The 22,536-nt window shown below is 39.2% G+C and overlaps 1 protein-coding gene across 8 annotated transcripts in view; it reads left to right on the top strand.

Annotated features, from left to right (window-relative positions):
- Positions 1–22,536, top strand: part of LOC119905916 — a 50,565-nt gene that overhangs the window by 11,847 nt on the left and 16,182 nt on the right. For 2 of the 8 annotated variants that reach the window (XM_038723314.1, XM_038723313.1), the window contains exons 1-4: positions 1,854–2,356; positions 5,947–6,376; positions 7,906–8,019; positions 19,884–20,000. In XM_038723314.1, coding sequence (XP_038579242.1) covers positions 6,188–6,376; positions 7,906–8,019; positions 19,884–20,000 — 420 coding nt within the window. In that variant the 5' untranslated portion in view covers positions 1,854–2,356; positions 5,947–6,187. Of the gene's footprint in view, positions 1–1,853; positions 2,357–5,946; positions 6,377–7,905; positions 8,020–17,873; positions 17,902–19,883; positions 20,001–22,536 lie in introns of those variants that run through there. The other 6 variants (XM_038723318.1, XM_038723315.1, XM_038723316.1 and 3 more) reach the window with 6 other exon arrangements.

Here is a 22,536-nt window from a genome sequence, read left to right as displayed (position 1 = left end):
CACATTATTTTCCATATATACGTATGTGTATAGACAAAATATTAAACATCTTTATAAAATAAAAGTAGGCTGTGTATATATTACAAAAAATATGTAATTGTTCAGAATGTGCATGTGTGTCTATCTTGGATCATTTCTTTATTCCCATTACTTCCTTGTCCATACAAGCTTTATTGGTGGGATGCGATGTATTACAGGCACACAGAGCAATTCCACTTTGATTTTCTCGCTTTCTTCAGGTCTCTGGTGTCCATAGCAAGGCACTGCTCATGGAACCACCTTTCACACATTTCACATTGGATCTACAAAGGACAAGGTTAAAATTTCAAAGATGATTGTCAGGGTACTCTCACAACAAGACCTTTTTCAACAAATGAAGAAAACAACATAGTCCCAGTCTCTGTTTACTGTTACACACACCTCTGCTCATACTAGATTCCCATTTCTACAATAAACAAGTCACAAGAACAAAGACTATGACAGTGTCATTGGATTGGACAGATTACCAACATCATTAATTGGTCTAACTGGACAAACTGTGGAGGTGGACAGCCACAAAAGAATCATCCTGATAATTCATTCATTTTAATAGAGGTCTCAAGTTTGAGGATCAGAAGCCAATACCTCTTTTATAGGCCTACTAGTAGTCGACTGTAGGCCATACGGTTTTTACCCCTTTCTGTCTTTCATCTTGGTCAGCTGGTTGGTCTTTTGTTAATTTCTAAGCTTCTGTAGGCATAGCCCTCAGGTTCCCTGCTCTTACTACTGTGTTACATTATAGTTCTACTGTTTTTTAATTAAAGGTTATTTCATCTGTATACCTCCAAGGATGTCAACATATGCGACAATAATATATCAACATTACAAACAATGAATTACATTTTGACTGAGACACTTTCGTAGGTTTAGAGAAGCACTAGGCTGCATAACAAAACGAAATTTGTAGTTCATTCATGACACACACACACACACACACGTTTAAGTGTAAGCCTATATTAAAATATGGTAATATATTAATTAAAATAAATCAATATATAGGCTACAATTAGGCTATTTATATAGGCTACATACATACATAAATTTATATAGGCTACATAAATAGCCTACATCACATTCATCTTGACTGCGTTTGAGCACCAAGAGTAATCGATGTAAAAACACCTCCTCATCTTGATGGAGTCTTGCACTGATAACTTTAATTTGGCCCATGGGCTGCCTCTTGCCGTCCACTGCTGTATGTGAATCAAATGTGAGACCACATTTTGAACAAAAAGCGCAGGTTGGCTTCACATTGTCCCCTGTGAAAGGGCACTAAACTAGAGTTGTTAAAAGTTGAAACGGAAGTTTCCTTTTTACGTCAATTTAAATATTGGCGAATAGCCAAAATACACTCAGTTCTATGGAAATTGCTGGTAGGGCAGGCAGACAAGGTTAGCCGGTTAGCTAACAAAGCAAAGCATTTAGCAGCTAAAGAGCCAAATGTTTCTATTAGGAGTAGATCAAAACAAAACTTACAGGTTAATGCATCTGTAATAATAATCAAAAATATAACAGTCAGAGGCCATTAATTCATCATGGTTACTTTTATACTTTTGATACTTTAAGTAGCCATTTAGCTGATAATCTACACTAAGTAACATTTTCACTACCATCTGCAAGTGGTTTCTAGCAGCAACCACCACTGCACACAGTTTCTGTAGCAGTAGCGGTTTAGCTAACTGATGTTGTTACATCCACCACTTTATCAGATCTGTGACTAAGTCATCTTTTACCAACTCCCAGTCAGTTGGTACTCTTTTAATGACAGCATTTTTATGATTATTGATTTTTGCAATCAGTTTACTGTTAACCAAGCTAGCCATTATACTGTCTGAGGCTATGTGTTGCTCAAGGCATACAATGTTCTAAGGAACTGTTTAATCCTTTTACTATGAGGAGACTGGGGGGGGGGTTGTAACAAAGGAACCACGAAAAAGAGATGACACATAAGTGATGTAGTCAGTTTCATGTATGACCACTTCCTTCCTGACCTTGAAATTCAATTGTGTGAAGAAAAGTAGTGCTATAATTATACAACTTGCATTAGATTTGAGAGTAGTCTCCTAGGTAAAAAACAAAACGACCAAATGCAGGTCTCCCAAGCTGCTGTGGAAACTCTCTGGATCCTTAATTGTCATGCTCCTACTTGATGGGAATGTAGATCTTAATCCTGGGCCAACTGTAGGAGAAGTGTGCCCAGATCGACATCATCCACCAGCACTCGTGGAGAACTTATGTCCTGGTTTGGATAGTATTAGACTGGGACAAGAATTTACTGTTAACTACAATCTGCGTTCCTTTGAAGCTGACAGACTGGGTGAGTTAACTATAGGAATCTTGCCAACTGTTGCCATCCCTCCTGTGGCAAATTGTGTACAAACTCCACATCACCTATAAAACTGAAAAGCAAGATAAATCCCACAATTGTGAAGCACCGTGGGTTTAAACTTTTCAGAACAGTGAACCAGGCTCATATTCTGTGGGACTCTCGGGCCAAACAAAGCAGATTATTAGGCAGACACGTGACAATGTGTGGAGCTGTAGCCTAAGTGCTATAATTGTTTCCATGAATATTCAGCTTATTGATGGTTGTGATGGGCCAAAATCACCAGATTTGCTGCGTTTGTCCTGTGGCAAATAAACAAAAGCTTCATCATCACCTTCAGTTTAGCTGAAAATGCATTACTGCGTAAAGTCAGAAAGATAGAAAACAATGTGTTCGCATAGACCATAAAACTTCCCAAATGACCGATAATGACTTAGGTGTCATTATCGGTCACACCTCAAGATTCAACTTTGGGTCCTCTGTTGTTCTGTCTTAATGACCTACCTGAAGTTTGTCCTTCTGCAGTAACTTGTCAGATGTACGCTGATGATACGGTCATATATGTACATGTAAAAAACAGGAAGCAAGCTGCTAAGGAACTATCAGCTTCTATGGTCAATATCTCTAATTGAAAAAACAAACTCTTGTTTACATCTTAATACCAGCAAAACTGTATGCATGTTCTTTTCGAAATCTGCAAATAAAGATCCAGAGGTTACTGTAGCAGGAAGAACACTGTCAGTCGTGCATGAGTTTGAATATTTAGGTATAATATTAGACACACAACTGACATTTAAATCACAAGTTAAAAAAGTTGTAAAAAGAATTAAATTTAATTTGGAAAATTTTAGACCCATTAGGAGTAATTTAACTACAGAGGCCTCAAAGTTGTACATCAATGCCATAATAGTCACATATGAACTACTGTATAACCAGCTGGACGCAGACAGGAAGGACTGCATTACAGTCGAAGTAGAAACGGTTTATAAACGGGCTTTGAAAACAATGGATAATAAGTCAAATTAATTTCATCATTGTAATATTTTAAAGAAGCGTGTTTTTTTTAAACTGGGAAAATACGGTCAAATTTGCTGATATCGTCCTTGTGTATAAAATGTTCCATGGTTTAGCCCCCCCCTCCACTCAGTGAATTTTTTAAACAAAATCTTAACTCATCTACCAGAGCTACTTCAAGAGGTGACTGTAAAATACCATATAGGAAAAGTTCCTTTGGACAGTCAGCCTTTTCCTACCGAGCAGCGCGTACCTGGAACACGACATCTACAGAACTAAAACATTTCTTCTCTTACCACCTTTTCAAAAGCTATAAAACAGTGGTTACTGGACAATCAAATATGTTGTCATAATTTGCAGTAGTGCTTTTGTCATTGTTTTACATATTCCTGTACTCACATGCTGATGTATTTTACTTGTCATATTATTTGTGCTTGTCTGATTTTGTCTTTGCTTACGTAATTTGTGTTTTAATGTTTTATCCATGTTTTTGTGTTGTCTGCTTATGATAAGTGTATGTTTTTTAATGTTGTCTGTATGCAATGTTTTAATGTTTTGTTCTTAAAACAAGAACCTACCAGGGACTAGTATTAGTTTGTACGGCTAAATCTGGCTCATTTACATTTGGACATTGTCCTTATGTTCATTAATGTGCACTGTACCTTTTTAAATAAATTTAACTAACAAATGTGAGGCATTTAACCTATGCTAATTTGAAACTACCATGCTGCTACAGCTATTTAAACGATGGCTGACAGGGGTGGGGATTGTTGTAACCTTTTTTTGAAACTAATCCCGTAATGACAACTAAACACGTGAGGTGAGGTAGGTAAAGACAGTTACTGATTACTCTATCTGCATGTGACATTGATCAAATACTTCAAGAAATTAGATATTCTTAAGGTTGTAACCTTGTAAACAGCATACAGTAACAAGTGGAAGTTTTCTAATTCACAGCTCATAGAAAAAGCTCCGTAATAATCACCAACAGCTTTCACAATTTTGGACAGACTACCAAACAAAGTTGTTTAACAGAAAAAGTGACAAATGTCAGAAATACATTACCTGGAGAATCAATAAGGAAGTTTTATAAATGACATATAATAACGCTGATGTTTGCCCTGCAACAACATAACAAAATTGTTTGCCTGGCTGGCCGTAGGATTTGGGCTTCTAATAGCTAATTAATACATTTTTATGGTATTAAATTGGCAAAGACCTCGGAATTTGTATTTACAGTCATATTTCACCCAAAAATGTGGGCAGTGGCATGACACAGGCAAAGTACCTCTCATCCAAAATGTCATCCTTTTCACCCCATAAACCATTTCTAAAAGAGATCAGTGACACACCAAGCTATGGTTTGTGTGAATTTCTATTTATTTTTGAGCATGTGGTAAAAACACAGGTGGAAAAACACTGAGCTGCAGCACGGGATGTCACAGGGTTTTGACGTCATTTTTGGGTCTACATGGAGCCCTCCATGCAGGCTTTGGTCGGCTTAACTGTTTCAACTGTTGCTTACCCCATTGACTAGAAACTGCACATGTGCAACTCCCAACAAAGATCATTTACAGACAAGATGTATCCCTCCATAGCTAAAACGAAACCTTCAACACAGGGCGAAAAGAGGAGCTGCAGCAATGGGTGCAGTATGAAAAAAAAAAAATATGTTTTTTAAAATAAGATTTTGAACCTGAAAATGGGCATAATACCACTTTACCTCTTTAAAAGTTCGTTTCTATATTTTACTATTTTTCACATATGTTGGTGCCGGCAGCTGCAACAACTTCAAACATTTCTGTTTTAATGCCTTCTCAGTGGTACTTGTGCAGCAGAGAAACACAATTTCATGTCCATAATTTCAGACACGTATATGTAGCTCTATATATATGAAAATTGGTATATCTTTTGTAACAAAGTTTACATTCTGGGGGTGGGTGTGGGGGTGTGTGTGTGTGTGTGTGTGTGTGTGTATATATAGGGGGGGGGAGAGAATTTTTCTGGACAGCAGTCACTCAAAGAGTGTGCTTGTCTTCGCTTTCCTTAGAAACTGAGACTGTGGTTCAGAGAAGGCTTTCATATTCTACATTTGTTTCTGCACCAGCCAGGAAATTAGTAGCAAGTATTAGTAATTGGCTGGTTCGTCACACAGTCATTTAAAGTGAATCCATAGTGAGCCCAAGAAACGGTTTAGACAACAATTACAGGTTTATATGTACTTACTATAAAACATAATACAAAAACAATGTATTTATAATTATCTCTTCCTTCCTCATGACACCACAAAGCATTTGATTTTTCCCAGTAATTAACTGGAACTCAGATAATTCAAACTGTACCTTACTTAACAAAGCTTTAAAGAAATGATTAAAAACATTATATAAAAAGTCTAATAATAATAGAAATTATCTAAAATATAATTATTATTCAAATATAAACCTGTAAATATATAGATGTGGCAATTAATATTAAACAGTAAAATGTTATATACAGTTGAACATTTAACATGTTAATGTTAAGCTTGTTTTTCTTTTGTTAAACTTCAGTTGTGGTTTGTGCCGTAGACACAGAGCTGGGGTTTGACAGAAACCAACGGTTATACATCTGACGAGTTTGCTGGAGCAACTGTCTGAGCTGAGCAGGAATATCTTCAATTCCATGGAGGTAAACCAGAGGGTTGAGAGCACTGTTCAGACACACAAGGCCGCGACTTATCTCATGAGCAATGTAGACTCCATTAAACCATTCATAGCATATTCCCTGTTTGGACAGAACTCTTGCTAAGAGGTTCAGGTTCTTGAATACATGATGGGGAATGTAACAAACAGAGAAGAGAAGAATCAAGATGAACAACAATTTCAAACTTCTCTGTTTCTGTACCTTGTCAGTGGTATTTGTGTGGCAGAGAATGACAATCACATGTCCATAACAGCCCAGTGTGATGAGGAGTGGGATGCAAAACCCAGTGAGTGTCCATCCAAAGCTGTATTTCAGGTAATCCTCAACATGGCTCTTATTTGTGGTATCATAACATTTCCCAGTGCTGTTTCCAAATGTTTTGGGGTAGAACATGTCTGGAAGACTTTGAATGCCCACCAACAGCCAAACCATGACTGAGATAGCTACAGAATGAGTCAGAGATAATCTTCCCATGACTCTTATTGGATGGACAATGGCCAGGTACCTGTACACACTTATACAAGTAAGAAACCCGATGCTGCCATATAAATTCAGGTTGAAGCAGAATCTTGTTATCTTGCAGAATGCATCTCCAAAGATCCATTTGCTCTTCTTATAGTAGTACACCATCAGAAATGGGAGTGTGAGCAGATACAAAAAATATGCAAGTCCGAGGTTGAGAGCAAAAACATTGATGATCTTTAGCTTCTTCCAGTTGTGCAGCAAAGACTTCAATCCCCATCCATTAGCTACCAGACCAATGATGAATACTAGGATGTAAACAGGAGGCAAGAATCTGTGTTCAAAGTCAAAATTGACTGAAGGACAAGAGGAGTTCTTCATTCTGTCTCCTGAAAAGCATCAAATAGTGTAAAGCAAGGATGCTTTAGTGCCTAGAATGGCTGAAGGAACTGAGGCAATATGTCTTTAAACGTTGCTTCCTGGCAAACTCATTATTCATAGAGTCTTGCAGTAGAACTTAACTCAAAATGTAGATGTGGTTGCTGAATGTGGGTAGATACAATGACCTCACAGCATGAAATCATAGTCCACCTACTCAACCAGTCTGGTCAATGCTTTTCACTTTTATAATGGTGGTGCAGCACACAGAGTAAAAGACACTATAACAAAATTTCAGGCCAGGTCAAGTCTCAAATCTTTTTATGACTTATAGTTATAACAATGTATCTACTGATTAAAGCTGATGATACACGGGGCAAGTTTTTGAACAGTGTTGCTGGGCAGTCTTGCTAGTGGCAAGTCCGACTATGTTTTAAACAGATAGGGGCGGGGCGGGTGGCAGAGTGGTGGGGGAAGGGGATTACGGTAGTAATCTTTACTCATTACCATTGACGGCAACATTGCTCTGCACAATTGCTCTAAAAGTTGCTCTGTGTATCATCAGCTTAAAGGGCCACTCTTAATATTGAAACCACCAGCAAATGTAAATGCTCTGTATTTGTGTCGCGCCTTACTAGTCTGAGCAACCACTCAAAGCGCTTTTACACTACATCGCATTCACCCTTTCACACACATGCACGCAGTTTCATGTATGACCACTTCCTCCCTCAACTTGCATGTGAAATTCAATAGCGGTGTGAAGAAGTATGCATATTTCACACACATTTTTTGGAGAGAGAGTAGTTAATTATTTTTTTACCAAGACTATATTTTTTTAGTACTGATACTCATGAGCAATGTAGATTCCATTAAACCATTCATGGCAAATCCCCTGTTTGGACAGAACTCCTGCTAAGAGGTTCAGGTTCTTGAATACATGATAGGGAATGTAACAAACAGAGAAGAATCAAGATGAACAACAATTTCAAACTTCTCTGTTTCAGTACCTTGTCAGTGGAATTTGTGTGGCAGAGAACGACAATCACATGTCCATAACAGCCCAGTGTGATGAGTGGGATGCAAAACCCAGTGAGTGTCCGTCCAAAGCTGAATGTCAGGTAATCCTCAACATTCTTGTTATTGGTGGTATCGTAACATTTCCCAGTGCTGTTTCCAAATGTTTTGGGGTAGAACATGTCAGGAAGACTTTGAATGCTCACCAACAGCCAAACCATGACTGAGATAGCCACAGAATGAGTCAGAGATAATCTTCCCATGACTCTTATTGGATGGATAATGGCCAGGTACCTGTACACACTTATACAAGTAAGAAACCCATGCTGTCATATAAATTCAGGTTGAAGCAGAATCTTGTTATCTTGCAGAATGTATCTCCAAAGATCCATTCGCTCTTCACACCATCAGAAATGGGAGTGTGAGCAGATACAAAATATCTGCAAGTCCGAGGTTGAGAACAAAAACATTGATGATCTTTAGCTTCTTCCAGTTGTGCAGCAAAGACTTCAATCCCCATCCATTAGCTACCAGACCAATGATGAATACTAGGATGTAAACAGGAGGCAGAAATCTGCCTGTAAAGTCAAAATTGACTGAAGGACAAGAGGAGTTGTTCATTCTGTCTCCTGAAAAGCATGGTTGAAGTAACTGAGGCAATATGTCTTTAAATGTTGCTTCCTGGCAAACTCATTATTCTCGGAATGTTATCGCAGAGCTGAACACAAGATGAAGGTGGATAGACAAAATCATATCACAGGATGCACACAATTATAGTGCACCTACTGCACCAGTCTGGTCAATGCTTTTCAATTCTATAATGGTGGTGCAATAATAATAATCTTTATTTGTAGAGCACTTTTCAAAAACAAGTTACAAAGTGCTTTAACAAGTGTAAAGACAATAATACCCAATTCAATTTTATTTATATAGCGCCAAATCACAACAACAGTTATCTCACAGCGCTTTTCATAAAAGAGCAGGTCTAGACCGTACTCTATGATGATATTTACAGAAGCCCAACAGTTCCCACCAAGAGCAAGCACTAGGTGACAGAGGCAAGGAAAAACTTCCTTTTAAGAGGCAGAAACCTCGAGCAGAACCATGGCTCAGGGTGGGCGGCCATCTGCCTTGACCGGTTGGGGGTGAAGGAGAGAGAGGGGGGGGGGGGGGGAGAAAGAGAGAGAGGGATGGAAGGAGAGAGAGGGGAGGGAGGCAGCCTACACAATATACACACAGAGGTACAGACAGTAAAGGTGATGTTACTATAGACTAAATGAAAAATGGTACAGATATTTATATAGTGTTAATGGTAACAATTGTAATGTTAATGATTATAATAACAATAATAACAATAAGACTAGCAACAATAGTCGTTGCAGCAGAGGGTGTCGAGCAGGAACACGGGGGCAGCAGGTGACCCGCAACCACAGATCCAGACTCCACAGCTCCAGAGCCAGAAAATCTGCAGGAAGTGATAGGAGAGACGAGAAAGCACAAGACTACCAGAAAGGGGAGAAGTTGTGTTAGTAACATGCAATAATGGGATGAGGTTGCATACAGAGGGAGAGAAAGTAGAGGAGAGAGGAGCTCAGTGCATCATGGGAAATCCCCCGGCAGTCTAGGCCTATAGCAGCATAACTAAGGGATGGTTCAGGACTCACCTGAGCCAGCCCTAACTATAAGCTTTATCAAAGAGGAAAGTCTTAAGCCTACTCTTAAATGTGGAGATGGTGTCTGCCTCCTGAACCCAAACTGGAACCTGGTTCCACAGGAGAGGAGCTTGATAGCTGAACGCTCTGGCTCCTAGTCTACTTTTGGAGACTCTAGGAACCACAAGTAACCCTGCATTCTGGGAGCGCAGTGCTCTGGTGGGGTAGTAAGGTACTATGAGCTCTTTAAGATAAGATGGTGCCTGACCATTAAGAGCTTTGTAGGTAAGAAGAATGATTTTAAATTCTATTCTGGATTTTACTGGAAGCCAATGCAAGAAGCTAAAACAGAGAAATGTGATCTCTTTTCCTGGTTCCTGTCAGAACACGTGCTGCAGCATTCTGGATCAGCTGAAGAGTCTTAATGGACTTTTTCGAGCAGCCTGATAATAAGGAATTGCAGTAATCCAGCCTAGAAGTAACAAATGCATGGACTAGTTTTTCTGCATCATTTTTAGACAGGATGTTCCTGATTTTCGCAATATTACGTAGGTGAAAAAGGCGGTCCTTGAAATTTGCTTAATGTGAGACTTAAACGACATGTCCTGATCAAAGATAACTCCAAGATTCCTCACAGTGGTGCTGGAGGCCAGGGCGATGCCATCCAGGGAAACTATATCTTTAGATAATGCGTCACGGAGGTGCTTAGGCCCCAGAGCAATAACTTCAGTTTTATCTGAGTTTAACATGAGAAAATTACAGGTCATCCAGGTTTTAACATCCTGAAGGCACATTTGAAGTTTAGCTAACTGATGAGTTTCATCTGGCTTGATCGATAGATATAACTGAGTATCATCTGCATAACAATGAAAGCTTATGGAATGTTTCCTGATAATATTGCCTAAAGGAAGCATATATAAAGTGAAGAGGATTGGTCCGAGGACAGATCCTTGAGGAACTCCATGACGAACTTTGGCATGCATGGAGGACTCATCGTTAACATGTACAAACTGAAATCGATCTGATAAATAGGACTTAAACCAGCTTAGAGCGGTTCCTTTAATGCCAATGAAATATTCCAGTCTCTGCAATAGGATCTGATGGTCAATGGTATCAAATGCAGCACTAAGATCTAATAAAACCAGTACAGAGACAAGTCCTTTGTCTGATGCAATAAACTAAGCAAATAAACTATTGCTCTGTAGAAAGTCACACAGCTGTTTAGCAACTGCTTTCTCCAGAACCTTAGAGAGAAATGGAAGGTTAGATATAGGTCTATAGTTGGCTAAAACATCCGGATCAAGTTTGGGAAGAGGTTTAATTACAGCTACTTTAAAGTACTGTGGTACATAGCCTGTTGATAGAGACAGATTGATCATATCTAGTATAGAGGTGCTGACTAAGGGTAAAACATCTTTAAGCAGCCTAGTTGGGATGGGGTATAAGAGGCAGGTTGATGGTTAAAGATGAAGAAATTATTGAAGTTAGTTGGTAAAGATTGAGGGAAGCAAAACAGTCTAAACATGTATCTGGTTCTACAGCTGTTTCTAAGGTTCCTGAGTTAAGAGATAAGTCGGTGCCAGTTGAGGGCAGGTCTTGGTGAATTTTGTCTCTAATAGCTAGAATTTTGTCATTAAAGAAGCTCATGAAATCGTAACTACTGAGAGCTATGGGAATACTTGGCTCAATAGAGCTGTGACTCTCTGTCAATCTGGCTACAGTGCTGAAAAGAAACTTTGGGTTGTTCCTATTTTCCTCTATTAATGACGAGTAGTACGCTGCTCTAGCATTACGGAGGGCCTTCCTATAAGTTTTAAGACTATCATGCCAAATAAACGAGAATTTTCCACTTTGGTAGAACGCCAATTCCTCTCAAGTTTCCGCGATATTTGCTTTAATTTGCGAGTTTCAGTATTATACCATGGAGTTAACCGTCTTTGTTTTAGTATTTTCTTTTTTAGAGGGGCTACTGAGTCGAGTGTCATTCGCAGCGAGCCTGCAGCACTATCAACAAGATGATCGATTTGGGAGGGACTGAAACTAGCATAGGAGTCCTTTGTTACTTTCTGACTAGATAATGTATTTAGAGCTGATGGAATCGCATCCTTAAATTTAGCTATGGCACTATCAGACAGACATCTTGTATAGAAATTTTTGCCCAATGGCGAGTAGTTCAGCAATACAAACTCAAAAGTTATCAAACAGTGGTCGGACAAAGAGGGATTCTTTGGGAACACCACTAAATGTTCAATTTCAATACCATACACCAAAACAAGGTCGAGGGTGTGGTTAAAACAGTGAGTCGGTTCATGAACACTCTGAGAGAAGCCAATGGAATCTAACAGAGAGATAAACGCAGTACTAAAGCTGTCATTCTCAACATCCACATGAATATTAAAATCCCCTAAAGGACTAAAGTTGACAAAAACTCTGCAAATTCAGATAAGAATTCAGAATACGGGCCAGGTGCTCGGTACACTATAATGAAGAGAATTGGTTGCAGTGATTTCCAACTTGGGTGCGAAAGACTAAGAACAAGACTTTCAAATGAGTTATAGTTTGGTTTAGGTTTAGAGCTGATTAATAGGCTAGAGTCGAAGATAGCTGCAACTCCACCTCCTCGGCCTGTGCCTCGAGGAATGTGAGTATTAATGACTGGGAGGGGTGGATTCATTTAGGCTAACATTCTCCATCACCCAGCCAGGTTTCAGTAAGACAAAATAAATCAATATCATAATCTGAAATTAGTTCATTTACTAGTACACCTTTAGAAGAGAGAGATCTGATGTTTAAGAGTCCACATTTAACTCTCCTATTCATTTGCACTATTGCCTTTGTGGTTTTAATTTTTGAGGTTTTTATGCACAGCTCCTTCTGTTTTACCTTTTTAAACAATTTCGATGGTCGGGGGACAGACACCGTCACTATAGGATTTTCACTAAGTAACTCCTGAAATTGAGGAGCAGAGAAGTGTGTTAGACTGCGACTCTGCGTAGGGTTTTGGGTGGGTAACTGCTGAAAAAGAAGGGCAGAGAAGTGTGTTAAACTGCGACTCTGCCTCCTGGTCTCAACTCTGGGTTTTCATGGATTTGGTCCACTAATAAACTTGGCCAGATTTCTAGAAATGAGAGCTGCTCCTTCCCAAGTGGGATGGATGCCGTCTCTCCGAATCAGACCAGGTCTTCCCCAGAAAGTCTGCCAATGATCAACAAAGCCCACATCGTTTGCTGGACACCACCTTGACAACCAGCGGCGGAATGACGACATGCGGCTATACATGTCATCACTGGTCAGATTTGGCAGGGGTCCAGAGAAAACTACGGTGTCCGACATTGTTTTTGCATATGTACACACCGACTCAACATTAATCTTAGTGACCTCCGATTGGCTTAACTGGGAGTCATTACCGCCGACGTGAATTACAATCTTACTGTATTTACGTTTATCCTTAGCCAGCAGTTTCAAATAAGACTCAATGTCGTCCGCTCTGGCCCCAGGGATGCACTTAACTATGGCCGCTGGCTTCACTAACTTCATGTTTCTCAAAATGGAGCTGCCAATGATCAGAGTTGGTTTCTCAGCGGGTGTGTCGCTGAGTGGGGAAAATCTGTTAGAAGCGTGAACAGGTTGATGGTGCCCCGTGGACTTTGAATGCTTACGACTATTCCTCCTTCGGACAGTCACCTAGCCCCCCCTTCCGGGCTGCATAGGGGATGCCGGGGGACGGCTACCAGAGGCTGACTCAGGCCGTTCCGCACCGACTACCGGGGACTGGCTAGCTACAGTAGCTAAAGACTGATCTACCAAGGTGCGGAGCCGGACTTCTAAATCACTGAGCCTCGCCTCCATGTCTATAAATAAACTACACTTATTACATGTACCATTACCGCTAAAGGAGGCAGAGGAGTAACTGAACATCTGACACACTGAGCAGGAGAAAGTAGGAGAGCAAGAAGCCATCGCTAGCTGCTAAAGTCGCTAACGGCTAAGCTAAAGTACTGTAGCGTCAGTTACCAAAACTTTAGAACAACTATGAGATTGAACAGCAGTCACTAAAAGATGGAAAGAACTGTGAGTGCTTAGGCAAAATTACTGTAAAGAATAAGTGTTTAGCGAACAGTTGGCCGCTGTAATCAAACAAATGTAACTGTTTAGTGAGAGCAGCACAACACGGTACCAACACACAAGCACCGGAAACGGAAATGAGTCGACACGCTTACCGCAATACGTCAGCAGTCCAATAATACAAAAACAATACAAGATAAAAGCATGAAAACATTGAAGACTAAAATACACGTTTAAATTAGTAAAATACAATAAAATAAAAGGGATAAAATAAAGTCAAATAAAATCGGGAAAGGCTGTCCTATAAAAGTATGTTTTAAGAAGGGACTTAAAAGAGTTCACTGACTCAGCCGACCTGATTTCCTCGGGCAGGCTGTTCCAGAGCCTCGGGGCCCTGACAGCAAACGCTCTGTCCCCTTTAGTTTTCAGTCGAGACTCTGGAACAGACAGCAGACCTCTGCCCGAGGATCTCAAGGTACGTGCTGGTGCGTATGGGACTAAAAGTTCAGAAATATAATAAGGCGAGAGGCCATGAAGAGCTTTAAAAGTAATCAATAGAATTTTAAAGTCAATTCTAAAACATACTGGGAGCCAGTGTAATGAAGCTAAAATAGGAGTATTTCTTTGTTCTGGTTAAAAGCCTGGCAGCTGACTTCTGGACAGTCTGGAGTCGATCAATAGATTTTTGGGTTAAACAGGTTTTAAAGGCTGTTGCAATAATCCAGGCGTGATGAGATGAAGGCGTGTAAAATGGTCTCGGTGTCCTTAAAAGTTAACATAGATCGAATTTTTGCTATATTTCTAAGTTGATAAAAACATGATTGAACAAGCTTTGTGGTGGGCTGCTCGAAATTTAAATTACTATCAAACCAAACACCAAGGTTCTTTGCCACAGGCTTAATGTGATTTACTAGGGAACCAGCAGATGGCAGCATCTGCTGGGATCCAATGAGGATTTCTGTTTTGTTTGAGTTCTGTTGGAGGAAATTATTTGACATCCATTTTTTAACTTCACAAAGGCAGTTGTTAAGTGAACTCAGCATTCCAGGGTCTGTGGATCTGACGGGCAAGTATATTTGTGTGTCACCAGCATAAATATGAAAAGAAATGCCATGTTTTTGGATAATATGTCCAAGGGGAAAACAAAATGGGTCCTAAGACCGACCCCTGAGGCACACCGTATTTAACTGGACGGAACGAAGAGACATAGTTTTTTACAGACACGCAAAACTTCCTATTTGACAGGTAGGATGAAAACCATTCTAGGGCAGTACCAGAGATCCCCACCCAGTGCCTCTAGCCTGTCTAACATGATGTTGTGATCAATGGTGTCAAAAGCAGCGCTAAGGTCCAGGAGTACCAGGACTGAGCACATGCCTTCATCAGCAGACATTAAAAGGTCATTGGTGACTCTAAGCAGGGCAGTCTCAGTGCTGTGGTACTTCCTGAAACCAGATTAAAACTTTTCAAATTTGTTATTTTCCAGTACAGTGAGCAGCTGTTTGGACACAATTCTTTCTAGAATCTTTGCAAGAAAAGGCAGTTTTGAAATTGGTCTAAAATGATGTGGGAGGGAGGATCTAAAACAGGTTTTTTTTAAAAGTGGGTTCACTCAAGTTGTTTTAAAATAATCAGGGACACAACTAGTAGATAGGGAGCTGTTGAAAACAGAGATCAAATGGGGCCCAACAGAATCTATTACTTTCAGTAAAAACTACTGTTTTTAAAAGCTCAGACAAGTCGATGGGATAAAACTGGTTAAAACTCTCTTGTTGCTGGTGAGGGATCTCTGAGTAAGAGGCCGCGGGGGTAATAGAGGCTCTGATTGACACCACCTTATTGGTAAGATAAAAACAATTCAGTCATGATTACTTCCAGCTGAGGCATAAGGAGGGGTTGGGTTTACCAGCTGATCCACAGTCTTAAACAGAAACCTGGGATTGTGTTTATGTGTAGTAATGAGTTCAGAAAAATAGTGTGTTCTCACATCCTTAACCATGTTATTGTAGTTAATTAATAAATCCTTCAGACTGAGGTAATGGACTTGGAGACTGGATTTTTTCCATCTGCGCTTTGCTTTCCTGCATTCCCTTTTTAGGCTGCGAATGCTGTCATTTATCCAGGGTTGCTTACTAGTTTTAGACGTAGGCCTAACCTTTAGAGGAGCAGTAATATTTAGTGACGACAAGCAGATATGATTGAAGTGATCGACCAGATTGTTGGTGTTGGAATCAGACAGGTGTTGGCTTTGGCTCTGAAAGAATGCGCAAAACTTTGAAACACTCTGTTCATTAAAGATGCGAGAACACACGGAGCTTGGTGAGGCGGCATGAGTAACAGGCGAATCGCAGCTAAAAACAATACATCTGTGGTCAGATATGGTCATGTCCTTTAATTCCACCGAGGAAATGCTGACACCCAGGGTGAAAACCAAGTCCAGTGTATGACCACGGTTATGTGTTTGCCCTTTGACATGTTGTTTGAAGTTAAAAGAAGTGGCCATGTTTAAAAAGTCAGTTGCATTAACATTGGTGGGGTCATCAACATGAATATTAAAATCTCCACAAAGAACAATTCTGTCATAATTTAAAACCAGAGAACATAAAAATTCAGGAAGTTCTGATAAAAATCCTCCAGGCGGTTTTGGGGGGCGATAAATTATAACAAATATGATAGGTTGCAGCCCTCCAAGTTTAAGAGTGAGAACTTCAAAGGAGTTAAATTCATCACAGCGTACTTGATGACATTTTAAATATTTCCTATACACGCTCACTAGCCCACCACCACGACCACTGACCCTTGGTTGACTAAAACAATCATATTGAGGCGGACACAGTTCAGCTAGCTGGCTATAGTCATTCATTTGCAACCAGGATTCAGTTAAAAACATAAAATCTAGATTTGCAGACAAGATAAAAGTCTTACTTGACAGAGATCTCACATTGAAGAGAGCCATTTTAAATGTGTTTGTTCTGGGTGCTGGAGTTGGTGCAGTTGTCCTAAGAGATTACTAATATTTCTGTGTGGGATGTGCACATTTCGGTTTCGGTAGTAGAATACATTATAAAACACTTTAAGCCAAGGTCAAGTCTCAAATCCTCATTTTTATGACTTTTAATTTTAATAACAATGGATCAATTGACAATGAAATAGGTAACTCTTAGTGATAAAACCACTAAGAATTTCCACCCAGCTCTATGGAAATGGCAGGGCAGACAGCGAAATTTGGTGAGCATAGCCAAGAATGTATCGGCTAAAGAGCCAAATATTTCCTTTACCAAAAAAAAACTAATAGGTAGCCAGAAACATGGCTCCAAATGAACAAATATCTGCTATAAAAATTGGCAACTTTTTGTGTTGTTAGAATGTTTTTATCAGTTTTCTGTTAACCAAGCTGGCCTTTATACTGTCTGATGGTAATTTGTTGCTAAAGGCATACAACATTCTAAGTAACTGAGAGTTTACTGTTTACATTTTACTCTTTTTACTATTGAGACTGGAGATGGTTGTAATAAAGGAACAGTTGTACAGCACCACCGCCAAAAAGGGAAGATGTATAAGTGATGTGATCAGTTTCATGTATGACCACTTCCTTCCTGACCTTGCATGTGAAATTCAATAGCTGTGTAAAGAAGTATGCATATTTCACAGCCAAAACACTCCTTTTCAGGAAAGAAAGCAGCCAAATAGTTTGGACCAAGTCTATATTTTGTTTAGTACTGTTGCTGTTGGAGTTAGAATTATGTTACTTGTATTAGATTAGAGAGTAGTCTCTTAGGTACAATGTAAGGCATTTTATCCATGCTAATTTGAAACCACCATGCAGCTATTTACTGTAAACAACAGGGGTGGGGATGGTTGCAGGCATGTGCACACATAGACTTGAGCACCTGCCCTTTTTTTTTCCTTAAGAGAAGGTTCCCTTTTTCTGGGGTGCTTTTTTAAATAAATACACATATTTTCGCACATCTTCCCTGTCAAACAAATATATTTATTAAATAAAAAATGAAAATATCAGGTCAGAAGATGAGACTTTGTGGAGTTCCGATGCCCGCCCGCCCGCCCTCCCTCCCTCCCTCTCTCTCTGGTATCAGTACAATTTCTCAAAATATTGCCCTCTTATGCTTCTATATTTATCACATTTCAGGAGAAAATGTGTCTCTATCTCCACCTAACCTGTCATACAGTGCTCACATACTCTGTTCTTTTGGTAACCTGGACTTTTTGTCTCCTTTTTTCAGTTGGGTGTGGTCACTGAGTCTGCACTTGGTAAGAAGCTGCCTCTGCTTGATATCTCTGACAGTAGAGAAATATTCAGCCATTTCATAGTTTGTGTTTAAGGCTAGATAACATTCTAGTTTGTGATGGGTTTTTGTCTCCTCCTCCCAATGTTCCAAATGAGTATTAATGCTTTGAGTGATCATTTGGTTTACTCTTTAATTGGTGTTTGTAAAGCTGTCCTGGCTTGAGAAAGGTGTGCGTGACATGTTGCAGGATTTGTTAGTCTCAGGACTAGCTGGCGTAAGAGATTCTTTTATGGGTTCGGTGCTTGGGTTTTAAGTGCCTTGAATTGGAGGGACTCTTTGGGACTTGATCTGAGGTGCATCAGAAAGTTTAGTGCTCTTTGTTGGGTATTTGTAGGAGACTTTCTTTGAATGTGTACGATGTTTCTGCAGAATTCTGCATGTTGGGTCTCAATGCGATGCTTCTGTGTGTTGTCCCATGTGTTGTAGTTTTGATGACTGAGTGGACCCAAAACTTCACTACACACAATATTATATATAAGAACATTTTTCAGTGTGCTTTTCAGGAAATGTCTGTGCACGTCCCTGGATGGTCAGGATCTCAGCTTTCCTGCTCTTGCCCACAGTTACCAGCTCATATGATCTCTTAAAATCACTGGGTGCTACCGCCGACTGGTGGTATGTAGGCTATATTGCCTTTTGAGGCACACAGACAAATCTCCACACACATTTTCAGATCTCTGCCACGACAAAAGTGCAGCCAAATTCACATGTAAAAAGACTAAGAGGGCTGCCTGACTTGCAACTGTATTTCCAGCTGTTGGAGCAAAAAATATTTAGACTCTTCAGCCATTAATAATACAGATTTGTATATAAAATCACAGATCTATGTATGCATTTAGAGATTACACATTTATATGTCTGATTATGCACACACGGATTGAGATACAGTTACACAACTCTTTTTTCCAATCAAATGATCTAATTTGGGTGCCTGTCTGCTCTGATTGGCTTTTGCAGCTGCACCACGATCCTACTCAGTGTAACCATTCACATCATGAGTGATGATAGAAATAATTATTTAGTGGTAAGTATCTGAAGCTTCATACACATTTTCACAATTTAAACTGAGATTACACATTATGTGCAATAAAGATGTTAGTGGAAGTGTTCTAACAACTTGACAGCTCTCTGGTGTGCAGAGGTACAGTGTTAGTCTATTTAAAAAAAAAAATCTTCCACTCGCAAAAAGGACATTCCCCTTTTGCTGAGGGTGACTGATGGTGTGATATATTTGAATGTGTTTATTATAAGTTGGCTGGTTCATCACACAAAGTAAGCTAGTGAATATATGTGCTTACTATAAAACATAATACACCGCCTCGTGATGCCACAAAACATTAAAATCACCCCAATAATTAACTGGAACTCAGATAATTCAAAATATACTTTACTTAACAGAGCATTAAAGAAATGATTATAACCATTTACATAAAACAATTAATATAATAATAATAATACGGAAACCATGTATTTATAAGTAATTCTTCCTTTTAAACTGCATAGAACAAATATAAATATACAGATTTATACAGGCAATTAATATTAGAAATACAGTTATGACATTTACAGTATAAAGTTTAAAATATTACTTTTTTTATTTTGTTAAACTTTATTTGTAATTTTCGCCGCAGACACACACCTATGGATTAATAGAAATAGAAGGTTGAAGATCTGATGAGTTTGCTGGAGCAGCTTTCTGAGCTGTGCAGGAATAGCTTCATTTCAGTGGAGGTAAACCAGAGGGTTGAGAGCACTGTTCAGACACACAAGTCCACGACTTATCTGATGAGCAATATAGATTCTATTAAACCATTCATGGCAAATCCCTTGTTTGGACAGAACTCTTACCAAGAGGTTCAGGTTCTTGAATACATAATGAGGAATGTAACAAACAGAAAAGAGAAGAATCAAGATGAACAACAATTTCAAACTTCTCTGTTTCAGTACCTTGTCAGTGGTATTTGTGCGGCAGAGAACGACAATCACATGTCCATAGCAGCCCAGTGTGATGAGGAGTGGGATGCAAAACCCAGTGAGTGTCCATCCAAAGCTGTATTTCAGGTAATCCTCAACATGTCTCTTATTTGTGGTATCATAACATTCTCCAAAGATGTTCCCAGATTTTTTGGGGTAAAACATGTCTGGAAGACTTTGAATGCTCACCAACAGCCAAACCATGACAGAGATAGCTACAGAGTGGGTGACAGTTATTCTTCCCATCACTCTCATTGGATGGACAATGGACAGGTACCTGTACACACTTATACAAGTAAGAAACCCGATGCTGCCGTAAAAGTTCAGGTTGAAGCAGAATCTTGTTATCTTGCAGAATGTATCTCCAAAGATCCATTCGCTCTTCATATAGTAGTACACGATCAGAAATGGGAGTGTGAGCAGATACAAAATATCTGCAAGTCCGAGGTTGAGAACAAAAACATTGATGCTCTTTAGCTTCTTCCAGTTGTGCAGCAAAGACTTCAATCCCCATCCATTAGCTACCAGACCAATGATGAATACTAGGATGTAAACAGGAGGCAGGAAGCTGTGTTCAAAGTCAAAATTGACTGAAGGACAAGAGGAGTTGTTCATTCTGTCTCCAGAGCATCAAATAGTGTAAAGCAAGGATGCTTTAGTGCCTAGAATGGCTGAAGGAACTGAGGCAATATGTCTTTAAATGTTGCTTCCTGGCAAACGTTGTTATTCATAGAGTCTTGCAGTAGAACTTAACTCAAAATGTAGATGTGGTCGCTGAATGTGGGTAGATACAATGACCTCACAGCATGAAATCATAGGCCACCTACCCAACCAGTCTGGTCAATGCTTTGCACTTTTAAAAGACACTAACAAAATTTCAGGCCAGGTCAAGTCTCAAATCTTTTTATGACTTATAGTTATAACAATGGATCTACTGACTAAGGGGCCACTCTTAATGATGAAACCACCAGCAAATGTAAATGCTCTGTATTTGTATTGTGCCTTTGTAGTCTGTGCGACCACTCAAAGCGCTTTTACACTACATCGCATTCACCCTTTCACACACATTCACAGTTTCATGTATGACTACTTCCTTCCTCACCTTGCATGTGAAATTCCATAGATGTATGAAGAAGTATGCATATTTCACACATATTTTTTTGGAAAGAGAGGAGCAAATTTTTTTTACCAAGTCTACATTTTTTTAGTACTGATACTGTTGGAGTTAGAATTATGTAACTTGTATTAGATTAGAGATTTATTTACAATGTAAGGCATTTCATCTATGCTAATTAGAGACCACCATGCTGCTGAGGTGAGGCAGGTAAAGACAGTTAGGTCTGTTTCCAGTGAATAATCTATCTGCATGTGACATTGAGCAGAAGCTGCACGAAATTACAAAATCTCAGAACAAAATTAAAACTTCACAGCAGTGGTAAGTAAATAGCAGCCTGTTGGACAAATCTGGCGAAAGCTGACATTTTCCCTCTGTATGCATTTAGAGATTACACATTTACATGTCTGATTATGCACACACAGATTGAGATACAGTTACACAGCTCTCTACTCACATTTGTAAATAGTTCTGCTAAACAATCAATGAACTCATTTGGGGGCCTGTCTGCTCTGATTGGCATTTTGTTGCTGCACCACAATCCTGCTCACTCAGAAATATTATCATACAGTAATCTCCAATATTAAAAGAATTATATCCCATCAGTGCAACCATTTACATTATGAGAGATGATAGAAATAATTATTCAATGGTCCTAAGTATCCAAAGCTTTGTACAGATTTTCACAATTTAAACTGAGATTACATTATGTGTAATAAAAATGTTAGTAAAGGTGCTCTAACAACTTGACAGCTGTCTTGTGTGCAACACTTGCAAAAACGACGATTTTGATTATGACTTGAGTTAAACCTCTAATTAATGGACTTTGTTACAGACTGAATCAATGATGAAAATTAAACAGCGTGGCTGACTCTGTATGAGGGAGGATGCAGAAACTTTTCTGTTTGTGTTAGCAGTGCATCCTGTTTATAAACACACTCACGTTATCAACTTCCTGTTTTAACACGATAACGATCATGCATAGTACTGACCCCCCCACCACCAGTGTTGAGCAAGTTACTCAGAAATTGTAATATATTAGGGGAGACCGAGTATGGTTGTAACACTTTTTGCTTCAGCAACTGTAACTCACTGAATTTTGCAGCTAGAGTTCTCAAACTTTTATACAAAGCACCCACATTTGTTCGCTACAAATGGCACCAATTTAACCCTCTACAAGAATGTCATAGACTTCGTGAGTTGATGTCAAATACATTGTGTTCCCTTGTTACAACCTACCCCAATAGCGGGGTAGGTTGTAACACATGCTGGGGTAGGTTGTAACAATAAGACAAAAGAAGCAAAAATAGATGCCACACTATATGATAAGCTTCAAAAACAGGTAGTGATATAAAAGAACCATTTTTCCCTCTCACTGTAACAGATTTAGTCTGATGACTCGTGCTTGTACAGTATGTGTATGTAAATTTATCTATAGAATAAATTTACTTAAAAGTATACTTAATGAATACTTCTACAATGGACCTAATTAAAGAACATTTCTGTACA

Source organism: Micropterus salmoides, unplaced genomic scaffold, assembly GCF_014851395.1.
Source record: "Micropterus salmoides isolate LMB-PRFRI ecotype aquatic unplaced genomic scaffold, ASM1485139v1 Ms_hic_scaffold_16, whole genome shotgun sequence".
Classification (NCBI taxonomy): domain Eukaryota; kingdom Metazoa; phylum Chordata; class Actinopteri; order Centrarchiformes; family Centrarchidae; genus Micropterus; species Micropterus salmoides.
This window is presented reverse-complemented; position numbering and strand designations above follow the sequence as displayed.